The sequence below is a fragment of the Kogia breviceps genome, chromosome 19, assembly GCF_026419965.1.
Source record: "Kogia breviceps isolate mKogBre1 chromosome 19, mKogBre1 haplotype 1, whole genome shotgun sequence".
Taxonomy (NCBI): Eukaryota; Metazoa; Chordata; class Mammalia; order Artiodactyla; family Physeteridae; genus Kogia; species Kogia breviceps.
This window is the reverse complement of record NC_081328.1, coordinates 38,471,317-38,487,454: the sequence shown is the minus strand read 5'-3', so window position 1 is coordinate 38,487,454 and position 16,138 is coordinate 38,471,317. Positions and strand designations below refer to the sequence as shown.

The 16,138-nt window shown below is 56.1% G+C and overlaps 1 protein-coding gene across 1 annotated transcript; it reads left to right on the top strand.

The window, feature by feature from the left end:
* The first annotated feature begins 5,585 nt into the window (after positions 1-5,585).
* LOC131746920 (keratin, type I cytoskeletal 15) lies at positions 5,586-10,362 on the top strand. Its single transcript, XM_059048695.2, has 8 exons — positions 5,586-6,047; positions 6,876-6,958; positions 7,066-7,222; positions 7,695-7,856; positions 7,942-8,067; positions 8,245-8,465; positions 8,917-8,942; positions 9,637-10,362. The coding sequence occupies exons 1-8, from the start codon at positions 5,586-5,588 to the stop codon at positions 9,729-9,731; spliced, it is 1,332 nt and encodes a 443-aa protein (XP_058904678.1). The 3' UTR covers positions 9,732-10,362.
* Positions 10,363-16,138: the final 5,776 nt, after the last annotated feature.

Genomic DNA, 16,138 nt, shown 5'->3' with positions numbered 1-16,138 from the left:
GAGGGCGCTCACAAACTCCAGCTGTTACAGTAATTCCTGTTTGCAGAGGTCTTCGTGTATCTCACGTGTCCCCTAAAACAAGGTTGTTAAATAAGCGTTGCTCCCATTTTACAGAGGGATAAACTAAGGCTCAGAGAGGCGAGGTGGGTTGTTGTATATATAACTGTTCTAACACATGGCAAAGGTGGGATTTGAAACTGGTGTTTGCTTCCAGATTTAGTTTTCTTTCCACTGAACTCACCCCAAGGGTTGCTGTGTGTTTGTGTATCTGTCATTAATGTTTACTGAGCACCTACTAAGTGCTATTGAATCAAACAACACTCTATATCCTATAGAGTAGGAAACAGGCTCAGAGAGGTTAAGTAACTTGACCAAGGCCACATAGCAACTACATGGCAGAGCTAGGACCAGAATTACATTTCCTGATTCTTAGCCTACAGTGCCACCCCTGCACCCCATCTCCTAGGATGACACTGCTGTGCCGTTTCCTCAGTACATTCCAGTCTTGCTCTGTGTGAAGGTCTAGGACTGGGATCCCCTGAGGCAGTTCCTCCTGACAGGTTTCTCCACCTAATTAAGGAGAAACTGGGGCTTTGGGGTCAGGGGGCGGGCACCAGCTCAGAACAGGGCTGGAGAGGACGCCCTCGTTGGGGTGTGTGCGCGCATGCACTGACACCTCCATCCATCCCCTGGCAGCCCTGCGTAAGCCCCTTAACGCCCGCCAGCCCATACCTGGGTCCAGAGCCTGGAATAGGACCCAGCTGTGACCTAGACCTCCCACAGAGACCCCCAAACTGGCTTGCCTGGGGCCCGTCCTGGGCCCCCAAAGGAATGCAAGTCCCAGCTTCCTGGTACAGCTCTGCCCTTGGGTTGGTATGGTCCTGCCCCTGGGGTTTACAGCTTAGCTGCCAAGAATGGAGGCCAATTAAAGGTAAATAAGTCCCACTTCCCCCAGCAGAGAGGTCCAGGCTGAGTGGGTCTGTTCAGGCCCCGTGGATCTGGCTGTGACAGCGGCCGACCCTGTGAGGGAGGGGGCTGAGTGAGGCGGAAGCTCTCTAGGGGAACAGATCGACGCTCTGCCACCGTGCTCAGCACTGCGCTAAGGAGGCTCAGGACCCCGCCATACCTGGTGTTCATCCTGAAGGGGGTGCTTTTTTCGCCATTTTCCATGGAGCTTGGTAGGCTCATTAGCTTACTCCAAATCACAGGCTGGTGACCCCCGAGCCCAGCTCTTCCTGCTTCCCCTGCCGCAGCCCTGGGCCAGGAGCCCCTTCTGCCACGTCCCCAGCTATTCCGCTGTGGCCATCGGCACCTACAGACCCAGTCTCCCACTTGACTTAGGAGGCCTTGGAGGTAGAGGCCAGAGGCCTGGCTGCACCCCCAGTCCCAGGCTGGGACTGCCCTGAGATATTTGTCCCCTGTTCGTGAAAGCCTCTGTTGTCACAGCTGAAACTCTCCCCTGTGCCCCAGAGGCCCCTGGAATGTGGCTGTGAGGCGGGGTCTGGGCCCCATACAGGTGGGGCTGGTGACTGGGTCTCAGGTCTGGGTGTCAGGAATAAAGCTTTCCTTTGTGTGTGTGTGTGTGTGTGTGTGTGTGTGTGTGTGTGTGTGTGTGTGTGTGCGCGCGCGTGTGTGGACACTTCTCTGTCTCAGTCTGGGAGCTGAAACTCGGGGTACTGTGTTGACAGAAGCAGCTGGGATAGAGGAAAGGGAGCGAGAGGAAGGGGGAGGGGCTTTGGGGGGGCAGGGTCTTTCCAGCCCAGCTGATGCCGGCTTCAGTTTGCAAGCATTTCCGGCCCGTCATCTTGCTGCATCCCCGTGAGTCAGACTGGGCCAGAGTTATTTCCATTTTTCTAATGGGTAGACTGAGGCTCGGAGAGAGGAGGCTTGATTACCCAAAGCCACATAACTAATAAGTGAGAAATGAGGAATTCTCCAGGCCCCAGGGCATGCCCTCGCTCTGACCCTGACATCTCCCTGGGGAGCGGAGGAGTGAGGGAGGATTCTGACATCTATGGAGGTCCCCGCTCCCCCTGTGACACTGAATGCTCACTGTGGCCCTGTAGCTGCAGTGTTAATGGGGTCAGTGTTTTGGTTTTTTTTTAAATTTTTTTATCGTGGTAAAATACACATAACATAAACGTTACCATGTTACCCGTTTCTCGGTGCACAGTTCTGTGGCAGTTCTGTTCACTCACATTGTAGTGCAAGCATCATCACCCTCCATCCTCAAAACTCTTTCCATCTTGTAAAACTGAAACTTTACCCCCATTAAACCATAACTCCTCATTCTCCCTCCCCACCCCTGGCAACCACCATTACACTTCCTGTCTCTACGATTTTGACTCTTCTTTGTATCTCATGTAAGTGGGAAAATGGCCCAATTTTAAGTCAGGAGCCTGGCTCGGAGGCGTTGTGTCACACCCAGAGGTGGAGTCCAGCTCAGGGTCTTTCCACTGGGCTGCATGGTCCCATCCCAAGGAGGGAAGGCCGGCTCTGGGACAGCCTGTCTGCCTGCAGTGGGCAAAGGACAGAAACTGGCACAGCATCCCAGGCGGGCTGCCTGGGGCAGGGCCCAGGTCTGCAGTCTGGGCTGGAGCCAAATGGAGCTTGATCTCCGCCCTTGCCCAGCCATTCCCTTCTGGTGCTAGTGAGTAGGCTCTGGTCACCCAGACCTTGAGCTCATAGGCACTGTTTGGACCGAAACCAGGGATTTGTGACTGGGGCAGCTGCTGCCTGGCCTGGGCCTGAGAGTGGAGGGAAAGCCCCCTTGAGGGGCTGCTGGAGGGGAGTCAGGGTACAGAGAGAGGTTGGCTGGGGTCCAGCCCTCCTTCACCCCCGGGTGATGGTACATAATTTTTCCCGGGGTAATTGCTGGGGCCATAATGTCTGCAGAGGCTTTAATGAGCTATGGCTGATCTGAGTTTGATTATCTTTCTTTCTGAGGAAAAGACAGTATCCTCCCACCCACGAGACAATACCTCACTGTCTGGGCCCAGCACTCAGAGGCTGGCTCACTGTGTTGCTGGGCTAGGAGAAGCCCAGCCCCACGTGCCAGGAATACTCCACGACCCCAGCTCAGGTGCAGGAATCTGGGGTCTGGGGAGGGGAACACCTTCTTTTCCTGTCTTCTGTTTGAGTGGGAGGGGGGAGGTCAGAGGACCCAGTGAGTCCTGGCGATGACTTCTTACTAGCTGTGCCACCTTATACAAATCACTTCCCTCTCTGAGCTGCAATTTCATTCCTTCTGAAATAGGGGCAGGGATCATCTTCTTAGCTGTGAGGAATAGAGGAGGCGTGGATGCAGAAGTGCTTTGTAAACTGTGAAGGATGCCGTGGAAGTAAGAATTTACTGTTATTAGAGCAATAATAACAATGAACTGTACTGCCCAATAAGTGCTGGTTATGGAAGAATATGACAGAGTATGACGGTCACTCACAGGGCAGATCTGATGCCCAAGGACAAAAAAAAGTCCCCCCAGGTGATGGTACTTGGGAGTCCTAAGTATTGGACGTGCACCCCACACTAGCCAGTGCCTCAGAAGACGGGGAGCAAGGAGGAGGCAGGATGGGGGCTCTTGGGCCTCAGGGCTTCTCCGTAAGTGGGAGCTGAGAGTGCCTGTTGCCACAAGGAAACTGAGACTTGAAAGGTACCGTGTCCAAGGTTTTCCAAGCAGTGATGGGTAGAGCCGGGCTTGAAGCCAGGCCCCAGGGAATCCAGAGCTCCGTCAACCTCACGGTGTTGCAGCTGTGGTCCAGGAATCCTCCTCCTGACTCTCCAGCCTGGTCTTGCTCACTTCTCCGCCCCTGGCTCTCTCTAAACCCCACAGCCAAAGCCAGAGGGCCAGGCCACGCCTCCAGTGGCACTGCCCACAGGTATCAGGTATCCCCGGAAAATCGAAATCGGGCCTTTGAGCTGACGGCAGAGAAGGCTCCCCTGAGTGCTGGACTCCCCTCTCCGGCCTCAGCATCCTGCTCTCTGAAGCGGTGCCTGGTCTGTCATACAGAGTGAACAAAGTCAGAAAGAGAAAAACAAATACCGTATGCTAACACATATATATGGAATCTAAGAAAAAAAAAAAAAAGGTCATGAAGAACCTAGGGGTAAGACGGGAATGGAGATGCAGACCTACTAAGAGAATGGACTTGATGATGTGGGGAGGGGGAAGGGTAAGCTGGGACAAAGTGAGAGAGTGGCATGGACATATATACACTGCCAAACGTAAAATAGACAGCTAGTGGGAAGCAGCCGCATGGCGCAGGGAGATCAGCTCGGTGCTTTGTGACCACCTAGAGGGGTGGGAGGGAGGGAGACGCAAGAGGGAAGCGATATGGGAACATATGTATACATATAACTGATTCCCTTTGTTGTAAAGCAGAAACTAACACACCATTGTAAAGCAGTTATACTCCAATAAAGATGGTAAAACAAAACAAAACAACAACAACAAAACAAGCAAACACAAAGATCTCTGAGGTGTCTTCCAGCCTGGCCTCCAGGCCTCTCTATCCCCTCCCCCCTCATGGTGCTCAGACACACACAGCTTTCTGGATCGGGTCCCTCCCCAGCCCTGCAGTGCTTGACAGGACAAACAGCCGTTAATCTAGCCCCGCTGTGCAGCGACTTGCCTCTCCCTGGAGAAAGCAGGGGCTTTCTGGGACTTGCTCCCGTCTTATCTGCAGAGGTTTGCCCCAACTCGTCCCAGGAGCAAGCAAAGGTTCAGTGACATGCAGTTGACAGGTGGTGGGGTTATCAGTCAGCACCTTGTCAGCCCTGAGCCCTCTGGCTTTTGTGAGAATGCCAGTGCCATGGGGCTGAGGGCAGGGTGGAACTGGAGAAGAAGGAGGGGGCCTGTGGGTGGGGGAGGAGAGGAGGAGAGGGGTCCATTTGGAGCATCAGGGAGGTGACAGAGGCTGGCCCCTCTGGTCACCTCAGCTGGAACTTGACTCAGGACCCCTCTCCTGTCCTCAGCCTGTCCCCGTGGGCCCTGCATTCCTCTGTGGACCTCTGCCTGCCGATCCCCAGAGGCCGCAGGCTCACACGTGGGGTCTGGGAGAGGGACCACACAGGGCAGCGATGGAAAGCGGATTCTCACACTGAGAGCAGGGAGCCGGCCACCTGCGGGCAGCAGAGAAGTCCAGCGGAGGGTGGAGTTGACCTGAGCCTCTAAGAGTGCAGGCGGAGGCCTGGCAGATGGGATGCGAGTTTGCCCCTTCCAGGTTTTCTCCTGGAGTGCAGAGACGAACCTGTAATCCAGGTGTTAAAGCCATGGCCCGGGGCAAAACACCATTCAGAATGAATCATCATCTCTTTTGTTGCATTTTAAAAAAAAAAAAAAAAAAAGAGGGAAAGAGAAAAACCCCATACTGGCCACGTAGAGGTGTACAGGTGGCTGTGTTTGTCAGGGACGTAGAAGGAGTTGGCTTCCCTTTGGGGGAGGAGACATGGTCCCACGACACCCTGGGAGGGGTATATAAGGAGCCAGGGGCTGGGGGTGACAGGTGCAGATCTCGGGTTTCAGCCCAGCTCACGCCTCCTGCCAGCTTTGCTTGTGCTGCTGAGAGCTCAGGGCTGCTGCCTGGCCATGAGCACCACATTTCTGCAGACTTCTTCCTCCACCTTTGGGGGTGGCCCGACCTGGGGGGGTTCCCTCATGGCTGGGAGAGGAGGCTTTGGTGGAGGGAGTCTCTATGGGGGAGGTGGGAGCCGCAGTATCTCAGTTTCTTCTGCCAGGTTTGTCTCCTCGGGGTCAGCAGGGGGCTATGGGGGCGGCTTCAGTGGAGGGGCTGGTAGTGGTTTGGGTGGAGGCTTTGGTGGTGGCTTTGGTGACTTCGGCAGTGGCGGCCTCCTCTCTGGCAACGAGAAGCTCACCATGCAGAACCTGAACGACCGCCTGGCCTCCTACCTGGAGAAGGTGCGCGCCCTGGAGGAGGCCAACGCTGACCTGGAGGTGAAGATCCGCGACTGGTACCAGAAGCAGAGCCCAAGCAGCCCGGAGCACGACTACAGCCGCTACTTCAAGACCATAGAAGAACTCCGAGACAAGGTGAGTCTTCGGGTGTCAGGGAGAAGGGAGCAGGTGGCTGGTGCCAGCTGCCTGGGGGAAATCCTTGCCTTGCCAGGTAATGATGTGCAACCTCAGCGAACTTGGAGCATGGAGAATGCGTTCCAGGTGTGGGTCCCGCAAACATCCGCTCCACCTGGCAGTGCTGGGGATCCTGGCACGCTGGTCTCAACCAGTAGGGGTCAAGGTGGGGGCGGTGCTCACACCCTGCAGGGCTCTGCCTAGAGCGTTCCTTTGGTTTTTTTTTGCAAGAACTGAGATGTAGAGATGAACCTCAGGTTCTAGGAGTCTAGAACGGCAGGACTGCCTGCCTCACCCTTCGAATGTCTTGGGTGGCAAAAGCACTGTTGGACCTTAGGCGACCTGGAACTGGGTATGGGCTCTCCCAGACACTCACTCACCCTTCACTCACCTGCACCGGTTTCTGCAGCTGCCCTCCAGTTTCCCCCTGACTGGAATGTTCTGTAGATGCATGGCTGTGTTAAGGTGTGCAGGAGGCCGGAGACCATGAGTTGTTTACAGGGGAGGCTGGTGGAGTACCCCCAAGAGCGCACCCTCTCCGGGCCAGGCAGTTTGCACAGGGGGTTCTCTGCAACCCTGGCTCCTTGGTCTTTCATGTTCTGGAGACGAGGAGGGTGGCTTGGGGCAGACCAAGTGGTGGCCTGGACCCTGCCCCCGGGCCCTACAGGCTTCCGTTTCTGGTGTCAGAGGGGAGATGTTTAGTGAGGGGTCCCGCCTGGGGTGCAGGGCAGGGGGAGCGGCAGGGAAAAGGGAGGGGTCCTCTAGACACCAGCTCCCTGTATCCTGCAGATCCTGGCGGCCACCATAGACAACTCCCGGGTTATCCTGGAGATTGACAACGCCAGGCTGGCCGCGGATGACTTCAGACTCAAGTACGCTCTCTCTGTTCTGTCTCCCAACTCAAGTGGCCCAGACCCCTCCCAACTCAAGGGTCTCACCCCTAGACCCTTCTTCACTTGGGTTCCCTTTTCCTTTCCAGGTATGAGAACGAGCTGGCCCTGCGCGTGAGCGTGGAAGCCGACATCAACGGCCTGCGCAGGGTGCTGGACGAGCTGACCCTGGCCAGAGCCGACCTGGAGTTGCAGACCGAGAGCCTGAAGGAGGAGCTGGCCTACCTCCGGAAGAACCACGAGGAGGTGAGAGCCAGGCAGTGGCTGGGGCCTCTGGGAGGCAGAGTGGGGCCTCCGGGGCCTCCTCATAGTTGGGGGAAGGGCTTCGTGGTTCAGATATGCACGCCCCCCAACACAGGGGTCCCCATGGAGAGGAAGGGGCACTGTCGACCCAGACCCTTTTTCTCCTCTGATCCATAGCCAGGCCGGGTGGCCAGCGGGCACTGCTGTCCTGATCTGCTTCATGAACTCACACAAGGGCCCTACTGTCTTGAGGTCCTCCCTCGGCAGGACCTAGAGAGGAGGGATCCTTAGTGCTGAGGGGCTCGTGCGATCAAAACTCTTCATGTGCAGTGGGAAACAGGGGCCCGGGGTGGGTACCGGGCAGAGCCAGCGTCACGTGGTGAGTTAGGGATGGAGCCGGGATTGGTACGTGGAACCCCAGACTCGGCTCTGGCTTCTGCCCTCTGTCTCTGAACGGGCCCCACCCACCCTGCAGGAGATGAAGGAGTTCAGCAACCAGCTGGCCGGCCAGGTCAACGTGGAGATGGATGCAGCCCCGGGCGTGGACCTGACCCACGTGCTGGCGGAGATGAGGGAGCAGTACGAGGCCATGGCAGAGAAGAACCGCCGGGACGCCGAGGCCTGGTTCTTCAGCAAGGTGGGCCTGACCTGCCAGCCCCGCTCCAGCTCCCTGAGCTCCTGGGAGGCCCGTGGAGCTCACTTGTCTTGTGTGTGACCTACAGACAGAGGAGCTGAATAAGGAGGTAGCCTCCAACACAGAGATGATCCAGACCGGCAAGGTGGAGATCGCAGACCTGAGACGCACGGTGCAGGGGCTGGAGATGGAGCTGCAGTCCCAGCTCAGCATGGTCTGACTCCCACCCCACCCACCCCAGCCTCTTCCACCCTCCAGGGCTGTGTAAGCCTTGGCGTTCCGGAGCTCCCTTTGGGGCTGTTCCTTGCGATCCATTCAGCCCCTCTCCCCAGGCTCTCGGCGCCTTCCTGTCTAGCCTGATGTGATGTCTGTTGGTCTGCTGCCCCACCAGAAAGCCGGGCTGGAGAGCACGCTGGCGGATACCGAGTGCCGCTACGCCCTGCAGCTGCAGCAGATCCAGGGCCTCATCAGCAGCATGGAGGCCCAGCTGAGCAAGCTCCGCAGTGAGATGGAGTGCCAGAACCAGGAGTACAAGATGCTGCTGGACGTGAAGACGCGACTGGAGCAGGAGATCGCCACCTACCGCAGCCTGCTGGAGGGCCAGGACGCCAGGCAGGGGCTCGGGTGCAGGGGGCAGTGAGGGAGGGGCCAGTTGTGGTTGATGGGGGAGAGTCATCTTAAGTGCAGCGTCTACAGTGAAAAGACAACAGAACAAGGAGTAAGAGGTTCTGGACTCTGCGCTCTAGGCTTTGGCCGTTACCTTGGGCAGGTCATGTCACCTCTCTGGGCCTGTGTACCTTCTGTAAATGATAGCAATTGGGCTCGTGGTCTTGGATTTAATGCTGGTTCCATTTCCAGCATGAAATAGATGGGATGTTATCATAGATCCGAATCTGTGTGCTGGGGGGTGGCTCTCCGGATGTCCCAGGCTTTCGAGAAGTCAGATGTGGGTGTGAGGGTGGTGTGAGGGCTGGAGAGGACGGCTTAGCTGTCTCCCGGGGCCTCCTGTAGGCAGACCTGAGCTTTTGTCCGTTGCTTACATCTGCTTCCCCCTCTCTTTCAGGATGGCCGGCATTGGTACCAGAGAAGGTAAGAGGCTTCACTCTTCTTTTTTTTTTTTTTCTGGCCACACTGGGTGGCATGCGGGATCTTAGTTTCCTGACGAGGGATTGAACCCGTGCCCCCTGCAGTGGAAGTGTGGAGTCTTAACCACTGAACCACCAGAGAAGTCCAAGAGACTTAACTCTTCCTGAGTTGAGGGGAGAGGGAAGCTATTGAAGCCACAATTCTTCTTGGAATGGGGAGGAAGGTGAAAGAGCCCAAGCATCCCAGTAGCATGGGGACGTGCCCATTCCAGTAGGTACCTCTTCCCCAGTGGGACCCCTCTATCAGCCCCAGGTAGGGTTGGGATTGAGATTTACTGAGAACCTTCCAGGATGAGTAAGCTTTGTTCAGGGCATAGCCCCCCCACCCCGCCTCCCCCCAACCCCGCCCGCCCCCACTTCATGCACTTATGCTAAAATGCCCATGATTAATTTCTGTTTATGTACAGCTTAAAAGCCCTGACATTCTTGCTCACTACAGAGCATACCTGCCGGTGCCGCTGCCAATCTCTTTGATGAGTGATTCAGCACCAGTCCTCATGGCTGCTCTGGGAGGATTGGCCAGTGGCCATTATCAGGGGTGCTGTGCAGTTCTCCCAGAGCTCAGCCAAGGTCCTGGCCCCTTGGGAGGGAGGACAGAGAGAGCCTCCCCCTCTAAAGCTTGCCTCTTCTTTCTACAGCCTCCCTGGGAGGTGGTGGCAACGGCAAAGTTCGCATCGACGTTGAGGAGTCAGTGGATGGGGAGGTGGTTTCTTCTCGAAAGAGAGACATCTAAGTGCCCAGCGCAGGAGAGACAGACATCCCCGTCATCCCCACCCTCCCCAGGCTGAGTGGACAGCTGGCTGGAGGGACCAGAAAAGCAAACTTGGGCTTCCCTGGTGTCACAGTGGTTAAGAATTCCCCTGCCAGTGCAGGGGACATGGGTTCGAGCCCTGGTCCAGGAAGATCCCACATGCCGCAGAGCAACTAAGCCCGTGAGCCCCAACTACTGAGCCTGCACCCTAGAGCCCGCGAGCCACAACTACTGAAGCCCACGCACCTAGAGCCTGTGCTCCACAACAAGAGAAGCCGCTGCAATCAGAAGCCCTCGCACTGCAACCAAGAGCAGCCCCCCCACTCGCCACAACTAGAGAAAGCCCGCATGCAGCAATGAAGACCCAACACAGCCAGAAAAAAAAAAAAAAAAGAAAGAAAAGAAAAGCAGACTCCAGGCCCTGCCTTCAGAGGGTCCAGCTCAAGGGGTCCCTCATCTCCTAGCTGGGTGCTTCACATGCTTTCCCAGACCCCGCTTCAGCTTTCCCACCTCCCTTACAGCAGGGAGGTGCAAGAAACAGCTGTATTGTGTAACAAGCTCATGGTCTGTACCATGTCCATGCAATAAAGAATTGCTTTTCCTTTTGCAAATATCTCTTGGTAGTATGTCCAGTTTTTCTTGTTGGTGGCCTCTGAGGAAGCCCAGGGCCCACTGAGAGGGCAAGCTGCCATCTCCCCCTGACTTTGAACTCGTCCCTGCGCGGTCACTCTTTGGGTTACCTGGGGCGCCTGGGACAAATCAGGTGGCTCAGATGACTTGCTGTCTTGCTTACCCCATTTAGTGATCACAGAAGCAGGAGGCGGGGTTCCTTAGAGCAGTGTGTTGTACTTAGCACAGGGCTGGACACATGGATTAATCACTTACTGGATGGTTGACTGAATAGATGGCTCTGGTTCACCACTGTATGGTTGGCACTGTGCCAGGCACACCCACCTATGGGTCTCATTTAATCAACTGCCGGTGGTCAGGATTTATTCTTCCATCTTAGAGATGAGGGAACTTAGAGAAACTTACAAATGAGGAAGTCAGGCTGATGACTTGCCCAGAGGCCTCATGGATGGATAGTAAGCAGCAGGGCTGGGGCTGGGCGGCACACCTGTATGACTCCAAGACCAGGGCTTGTTCTGGGGCCCTAGGCCCTGGTTCTTCACAGCTCATTGCCAGGACCTTCCTCCTTGCTTCTGGCCCTCACCATATGTACCCCCTGAACCTCCCCTCTTTTCCAGCCAGGCACACATGACCTCCAGAGAGGCTGAGCCAGTTCCCCTCTCCGCCCCCCTGCAAAGCTGGCCCCCATCGCCCCCCCGAAGCTGCCATCTCCCCACAAAGCACTGAAAGTGCCCAGAGGGAAAAACACCAGCTCCAGGAAGTCCTCCCTGATTTCTCCAAGCTTAAGTTCAGAGCAACACCAACCCCTACTTGCCCTCTCTGTCTAAATCCTGCTCCTGCTCTCCTGTCACCAGTCTCCACCTGAGGGCTCATTAGAGCAGCGGTATCCATGCACACCTGATTTGTTGCTTCTGGTTTGGGGCTGTTTCCTCTGGGATTCATAGCCCCTGATAGAGGGCAGGGAGTGAGTAAGTGGAGAACTCTGGGTGCCATGGCTGGGCTGGGCTCGGGTGAGGATTGCGGGGAGAGGGAGAACCGGTTTCTTTGTTCTGCTGGGAAGAGCAGGTAGGAGGTGCCGCTGTTCTCCTTAGAATCAGATCATTTGGGAGGAGGGCCAGGCCCTCTGAGAGGGAGCCCATAGGCCTCGCTGAGTACAACTCCTCACCCAGCAGCTGTAGCTGGAGAGAAGGTGGCATCTGTTCTTTCTGGGGGAGATTTAATCTAGAATGTGTCTCCTGAGTACACATTTTGAGGCTAGATTTCCCTGGGGCCGGAGGAAGGAGAGGGAATTTATTAAGTGTCTGAACACTGCCAGGCTCTGGGCAGGGCATTCAATGGATGGCATCTCATTTACTCTCCAGACAGCTTTTGAAGCTGGGGGTCAGACTTCAGAGGCAGTTTTCAGAAGAGGAAACCGAGGACCAGGGAAGCTCAGTCACTTGAATGAAGCCATAAACGAGGAAATAGTGAAACTGGGTTTGGGACGGTCTCTCTGATTCCAGACCTTTGCTTTTCCCTGGATGCCATAAGGGTGGCAGAAGCTGACAACACCTTCCTTAGAGGGTGTGCTGGTCTGAAACCCATTGCTTAACCTCTAGGGGCAGCCTGTTGAAGTGTCACACAGCCATTACTGTCAGAAAGGTTGTCGTCACATGCCACCTTGGTCTCTCACGCTGTGGTTCAAGCCCAGAGCACCAGGTTCCACGTCCCCAGCATCCTGGGATCAGCCAGGCTCCTTTGGGGAACTCTCCGAACCCACTGTGGCCGGGCTGCTGCTCCTGTCTCGCCGACTTCCGGGCCTCTGTTGAGAGGTCTCAGGCCTTCTAAACAGCCACCGAAGAGTCTTCCTTGCTTGCAAAAATAACCACATCTGCAAAGGTGCAGGGTGGCGTGGGGGCTCAGCCCTCATCCAGTGAGCCTTCTCTCTGGGCCAGACCCTGAGCTGGGGGGGGTGGGAAGAGGAGGCTGCTTCTATCTCCCCCGAGTTCCCATTCCTGCTCTGCTGGGATTCAGGGACAGGCTATCAGAGAAGCCCTTGGAACTTGCCAAGTCCTGTCCCCTGCCTGACCGTGGAGTGAGATACCCACACCTAGGGATAGCTCATGCCTGGCTGAGCCCTTAAATCACCTTCGGGGCAGAGAGCGCACTTCCTGCCCCTGGATGGAGGTGGGGCTGGGTTTCCAGCCAATCCGGGAAGCAGGCAGCAGGCGTCTCTCCTCCCCACAGAGAGGGCAGCTTTGGGACTAGGGATTAGGGCCCCGGGCGGGCGTGTCCTGTGTTCCGCCCGGCCTTCCCAGAGCAGCGGCTATGTCTTCTCCCTGCGCTGCTGAGTCCTCAGAGGGGTAGCTCAATAAACAGCTGTTGCACGAATGCATGAACTTTCTGCTCTTTTGCTCTTTCTTGCCTTAGACATGGCTCTGGACATTCGCTCACGTCTTGGGCATGTGCCCACCTGGGGGTCACCTGTCCCTCCGTGGGCAGCTGGCGGCACGAGGGGAAATAAGGAGGTGGCAGCTTTCCCCACGAGATTTGCAACTGGGGTGACCCCACTTGATACCATTCCTGCTAGATATCCCTCCTCACCTAAAGCCAGCAGACAGCGTGTCTCTGAAACGGCTTCTCGGACGGTTAGCCAGAGCTCCCCTGTGCCAGGAGCGGTATTCGGAGGACAAAGCCCTTGTCTTCACGGAACGTAAGACTGAGTGGGGGAAATAAGACAGGAATGCCACCAAACTGTCACATGTCTGGTTGCTGTGGGTGCCGTGCTGGCTGCAGAAACCAGAGAGGGAGGCAAAGCAATGAGCTGGCACTGGATGGAGGCGATCCAGAGGATTGTCCGCTGGGTCCTCTGACAACGAGAAGCTCGCATTTCCTCACTTGTAACGGGGAGGGAAGAGTAACCTTCCGCCTGCCGGGAGCTCCTGTGGGTCAGGTGCTTCTCAAATACGAACTCATCTAATGCCTATTTTTCAGTGGCGGTCACCGAGGCACTGAAAGGTTGAGTAACCTTCCCGAGGTCACACAGCCAGTCTGTGGCAGAAGTCGGGTTGAAACAGGTCCACCTAATTCAAAGCCTTTGCTGGCCTCGCTGGGTTTCTGGGAAACCCTGGTGGTATAAAAGGGGTTTTAGAAAGCTGATTATGTAGAAACGTGCAGCCCTGAGGCCTTGAGGCTAGTCTGGAGAAGGCTCCTGAGGATTGCTGTGTCAAGCAGCTGTCTCTGAGGGTCGGGGGCTGACAGAGGGCCCGGGTCCACCGTCTGGGGTGGGTCTGCCTTTCACAAGAGACCCCTCCCCTGGGGGGGAGCCTTAGGACCCTTTGGGAGGTGGTCAGCCAGCCTGGGCTCCAGGCCCCCTGTTGTCCAGGGAGAGAGGGAAGGAGGGAGGAGCCTGATCCAAGATTCAAGCAAGGAACTCTGGGTTAGGAGCTGGGGGATGAGGTCTAGGCCTCAACTTTGCAGACGAACAATCTGGTGACTCTGGATAAATTTTTTTTTTTTTTTTTTTTTTTTGCGGTATGCGGGCCTCTCACTGTTGTGGCCTCTCCCGTTGCGGAGCACAGGCTCCGGACGCACAGGCTCAGCGGCCACGGCTCACGGGCTTAGCCGCTCCGCGGCATGTGGGATCTTCCCGGACCAGGGCACGAACCCGTGTCTCCTGCATCGGCAGGCGGATTCTCAACCACTGCGCCACCAGGGAAGCCCTGGATAAATTTTTGAGAACAAGAGCCTCAGAGGGCATTGCTGAAGGAAACGTAGAAGTCATTTCAACGTAAGGCCCACAATGAATCACCATATGTACCCCCATATGTACACCATATGTACAATGAATCAGTGGTAGAGCTAGAGATCCATGCACTTCTCTTCCCTTCCCACTGCCCTGGGCCTTGGCATTCTGGGTCTCAGTTTTTCCCACGTGTGAAATGAAGGCGTTGGATGGGGAATTTCCTAGGACAATTTAGGCTTTGACATTTTGCGTCGAGGAAGTAACCTTACAAGCCCCCGAGCTTTGGAGCTCACGTCAGGCCAGACGGCAGACAGGCTGACCATCAGGCCAACAGCTGCACAGCCCTAACGACTGTGGGATGCAGAGCCATCCACCAGCTGGGTCTTGAGTGACAGGAGGCCTGAGAATGGAGAGGGCAAGAGAGAAGGCCCTCTGGATGGGACAGCGCTAACACTGGCCTGAAAGGGATTGACCAGGCAGTCGTTAAGGGCGCAGACCCTGGAGCCAGAGGTTCGAATCTTGGCTCTGACATATTCAAGTTTGGGCAAATGTAGTTAACCTCTCTGGGCCTTTGTTTCCTCATCTGGAAAAAGGATACAATAACAATAGCAGAGTTGTTTCAAGGACCCAATGAAGTCATGCATGTAGAGTGTTTCACACAGTTATTCAGAAATGTTAGCTAGTGTTATTCCATTATCTTTTAACACATACAGAACGGAACCCTGAGAGATCAGACACCGAGTTTGCAGCAAGGCTCCAAGACACCAACTGGTGGGGTAGAGAGAGCCAGATGCCAGTTTAAATCTTGACTTCATGATGATGGTGGGCTAGTGACTTAGCTTCCCTGAACCTCAGCTGCCTCATCTATAAAATGGGGCAAATAAACCCCCTCTCCTGTTGTTGTGTGACAACCTGTTAAGCTCAGCTTCCTCTGCAGGGGTCACTCATCAATGAGGCTTTCCCTCCCCTTCCCTGGAAACGTTACAGCGGAGGTGATTTTGCCAGAATGCAAAGAAGGAAGCTTTAGACATGTGGGCAGTGCCTCAGCCCCATTTGGACAAGGGCTGGGAGAGGAGAAATGGGGTCCCCAGGATGGGTCTCTACCCAGCTCCCTTCAGTAGCGCTGGCATGTGTCCCCCAGCCCCATGGGCCCTGGGGTTCACTTTGGGTCAGAGGAAGGCATTCCTATGTCAAGACTTCACTTACACTGCTTGGGAGGGGTGCGGAGGGGCCGTGTGCCCTGACCCTGTGAGGGAGGCATGTCCTGGCCACCGTGGGGCTTTGGAGGATCTGTGGTTATTGTTCCTCTAAGAGGCGTTGGCTGAACCTGCTCTTCAGCTCCAGGAGGATTGTCATTCCAGGTCTGGCAGGTTCCATTAATCACCTTCTTGGAGGGCTCCTGCTTTGGGCTGAATCACACTTTTTTTTTTTTTTTTAGTACGCGGGCCTCTCACTGTTGTGGCCTCTCCCGTTGCGGAGCACAGGCTCCGGACGCGCAGGCTCAGCGGCCGTGGCTCACGGGCCCAGCCGCTCCGCAGCATGTGGGATCTTCCCGGACTGCGGCACTAACCCGTGTCCCCTGCATCGGCAGGCGGACTCTCAACCACTGCACCACCAGGAAAGCCCAATCACACGTTTTCAGAGAGAGAACTGAGCCATCAGTTTGGGCAGGAGGGCAGGGCAGGGTCAAGGGTCAGCCTGAGTCCCTGGCCTCCCCGTGGTCTTAGAGCACCGCAGCCTGACCTGGCTCTCTCCCTGACACTGACACTCGCTGGGGGAGACGCAGGCCCACTTCCCTACCCATAGAAAACAGAGGCCAAGAAAGCCCTGACTCCGAGCCCTCCTTTCTGGTCTTGCTGGATCAGCGAAGGGGCTTCCAGGACAGCCTCAAGCCTGTGTCACCTCATTCCAGCTCCTGGCCTATCCCACCCAGCCCCTCAGGCTGCTGTGGGCGGGCAGCTCCCAGGAGGTCATTCATGGCAACCCTGGCCCCCTTGGTGAGTGCAGGGTTGGAGCCCAAGTCCAGTGTCCTGCA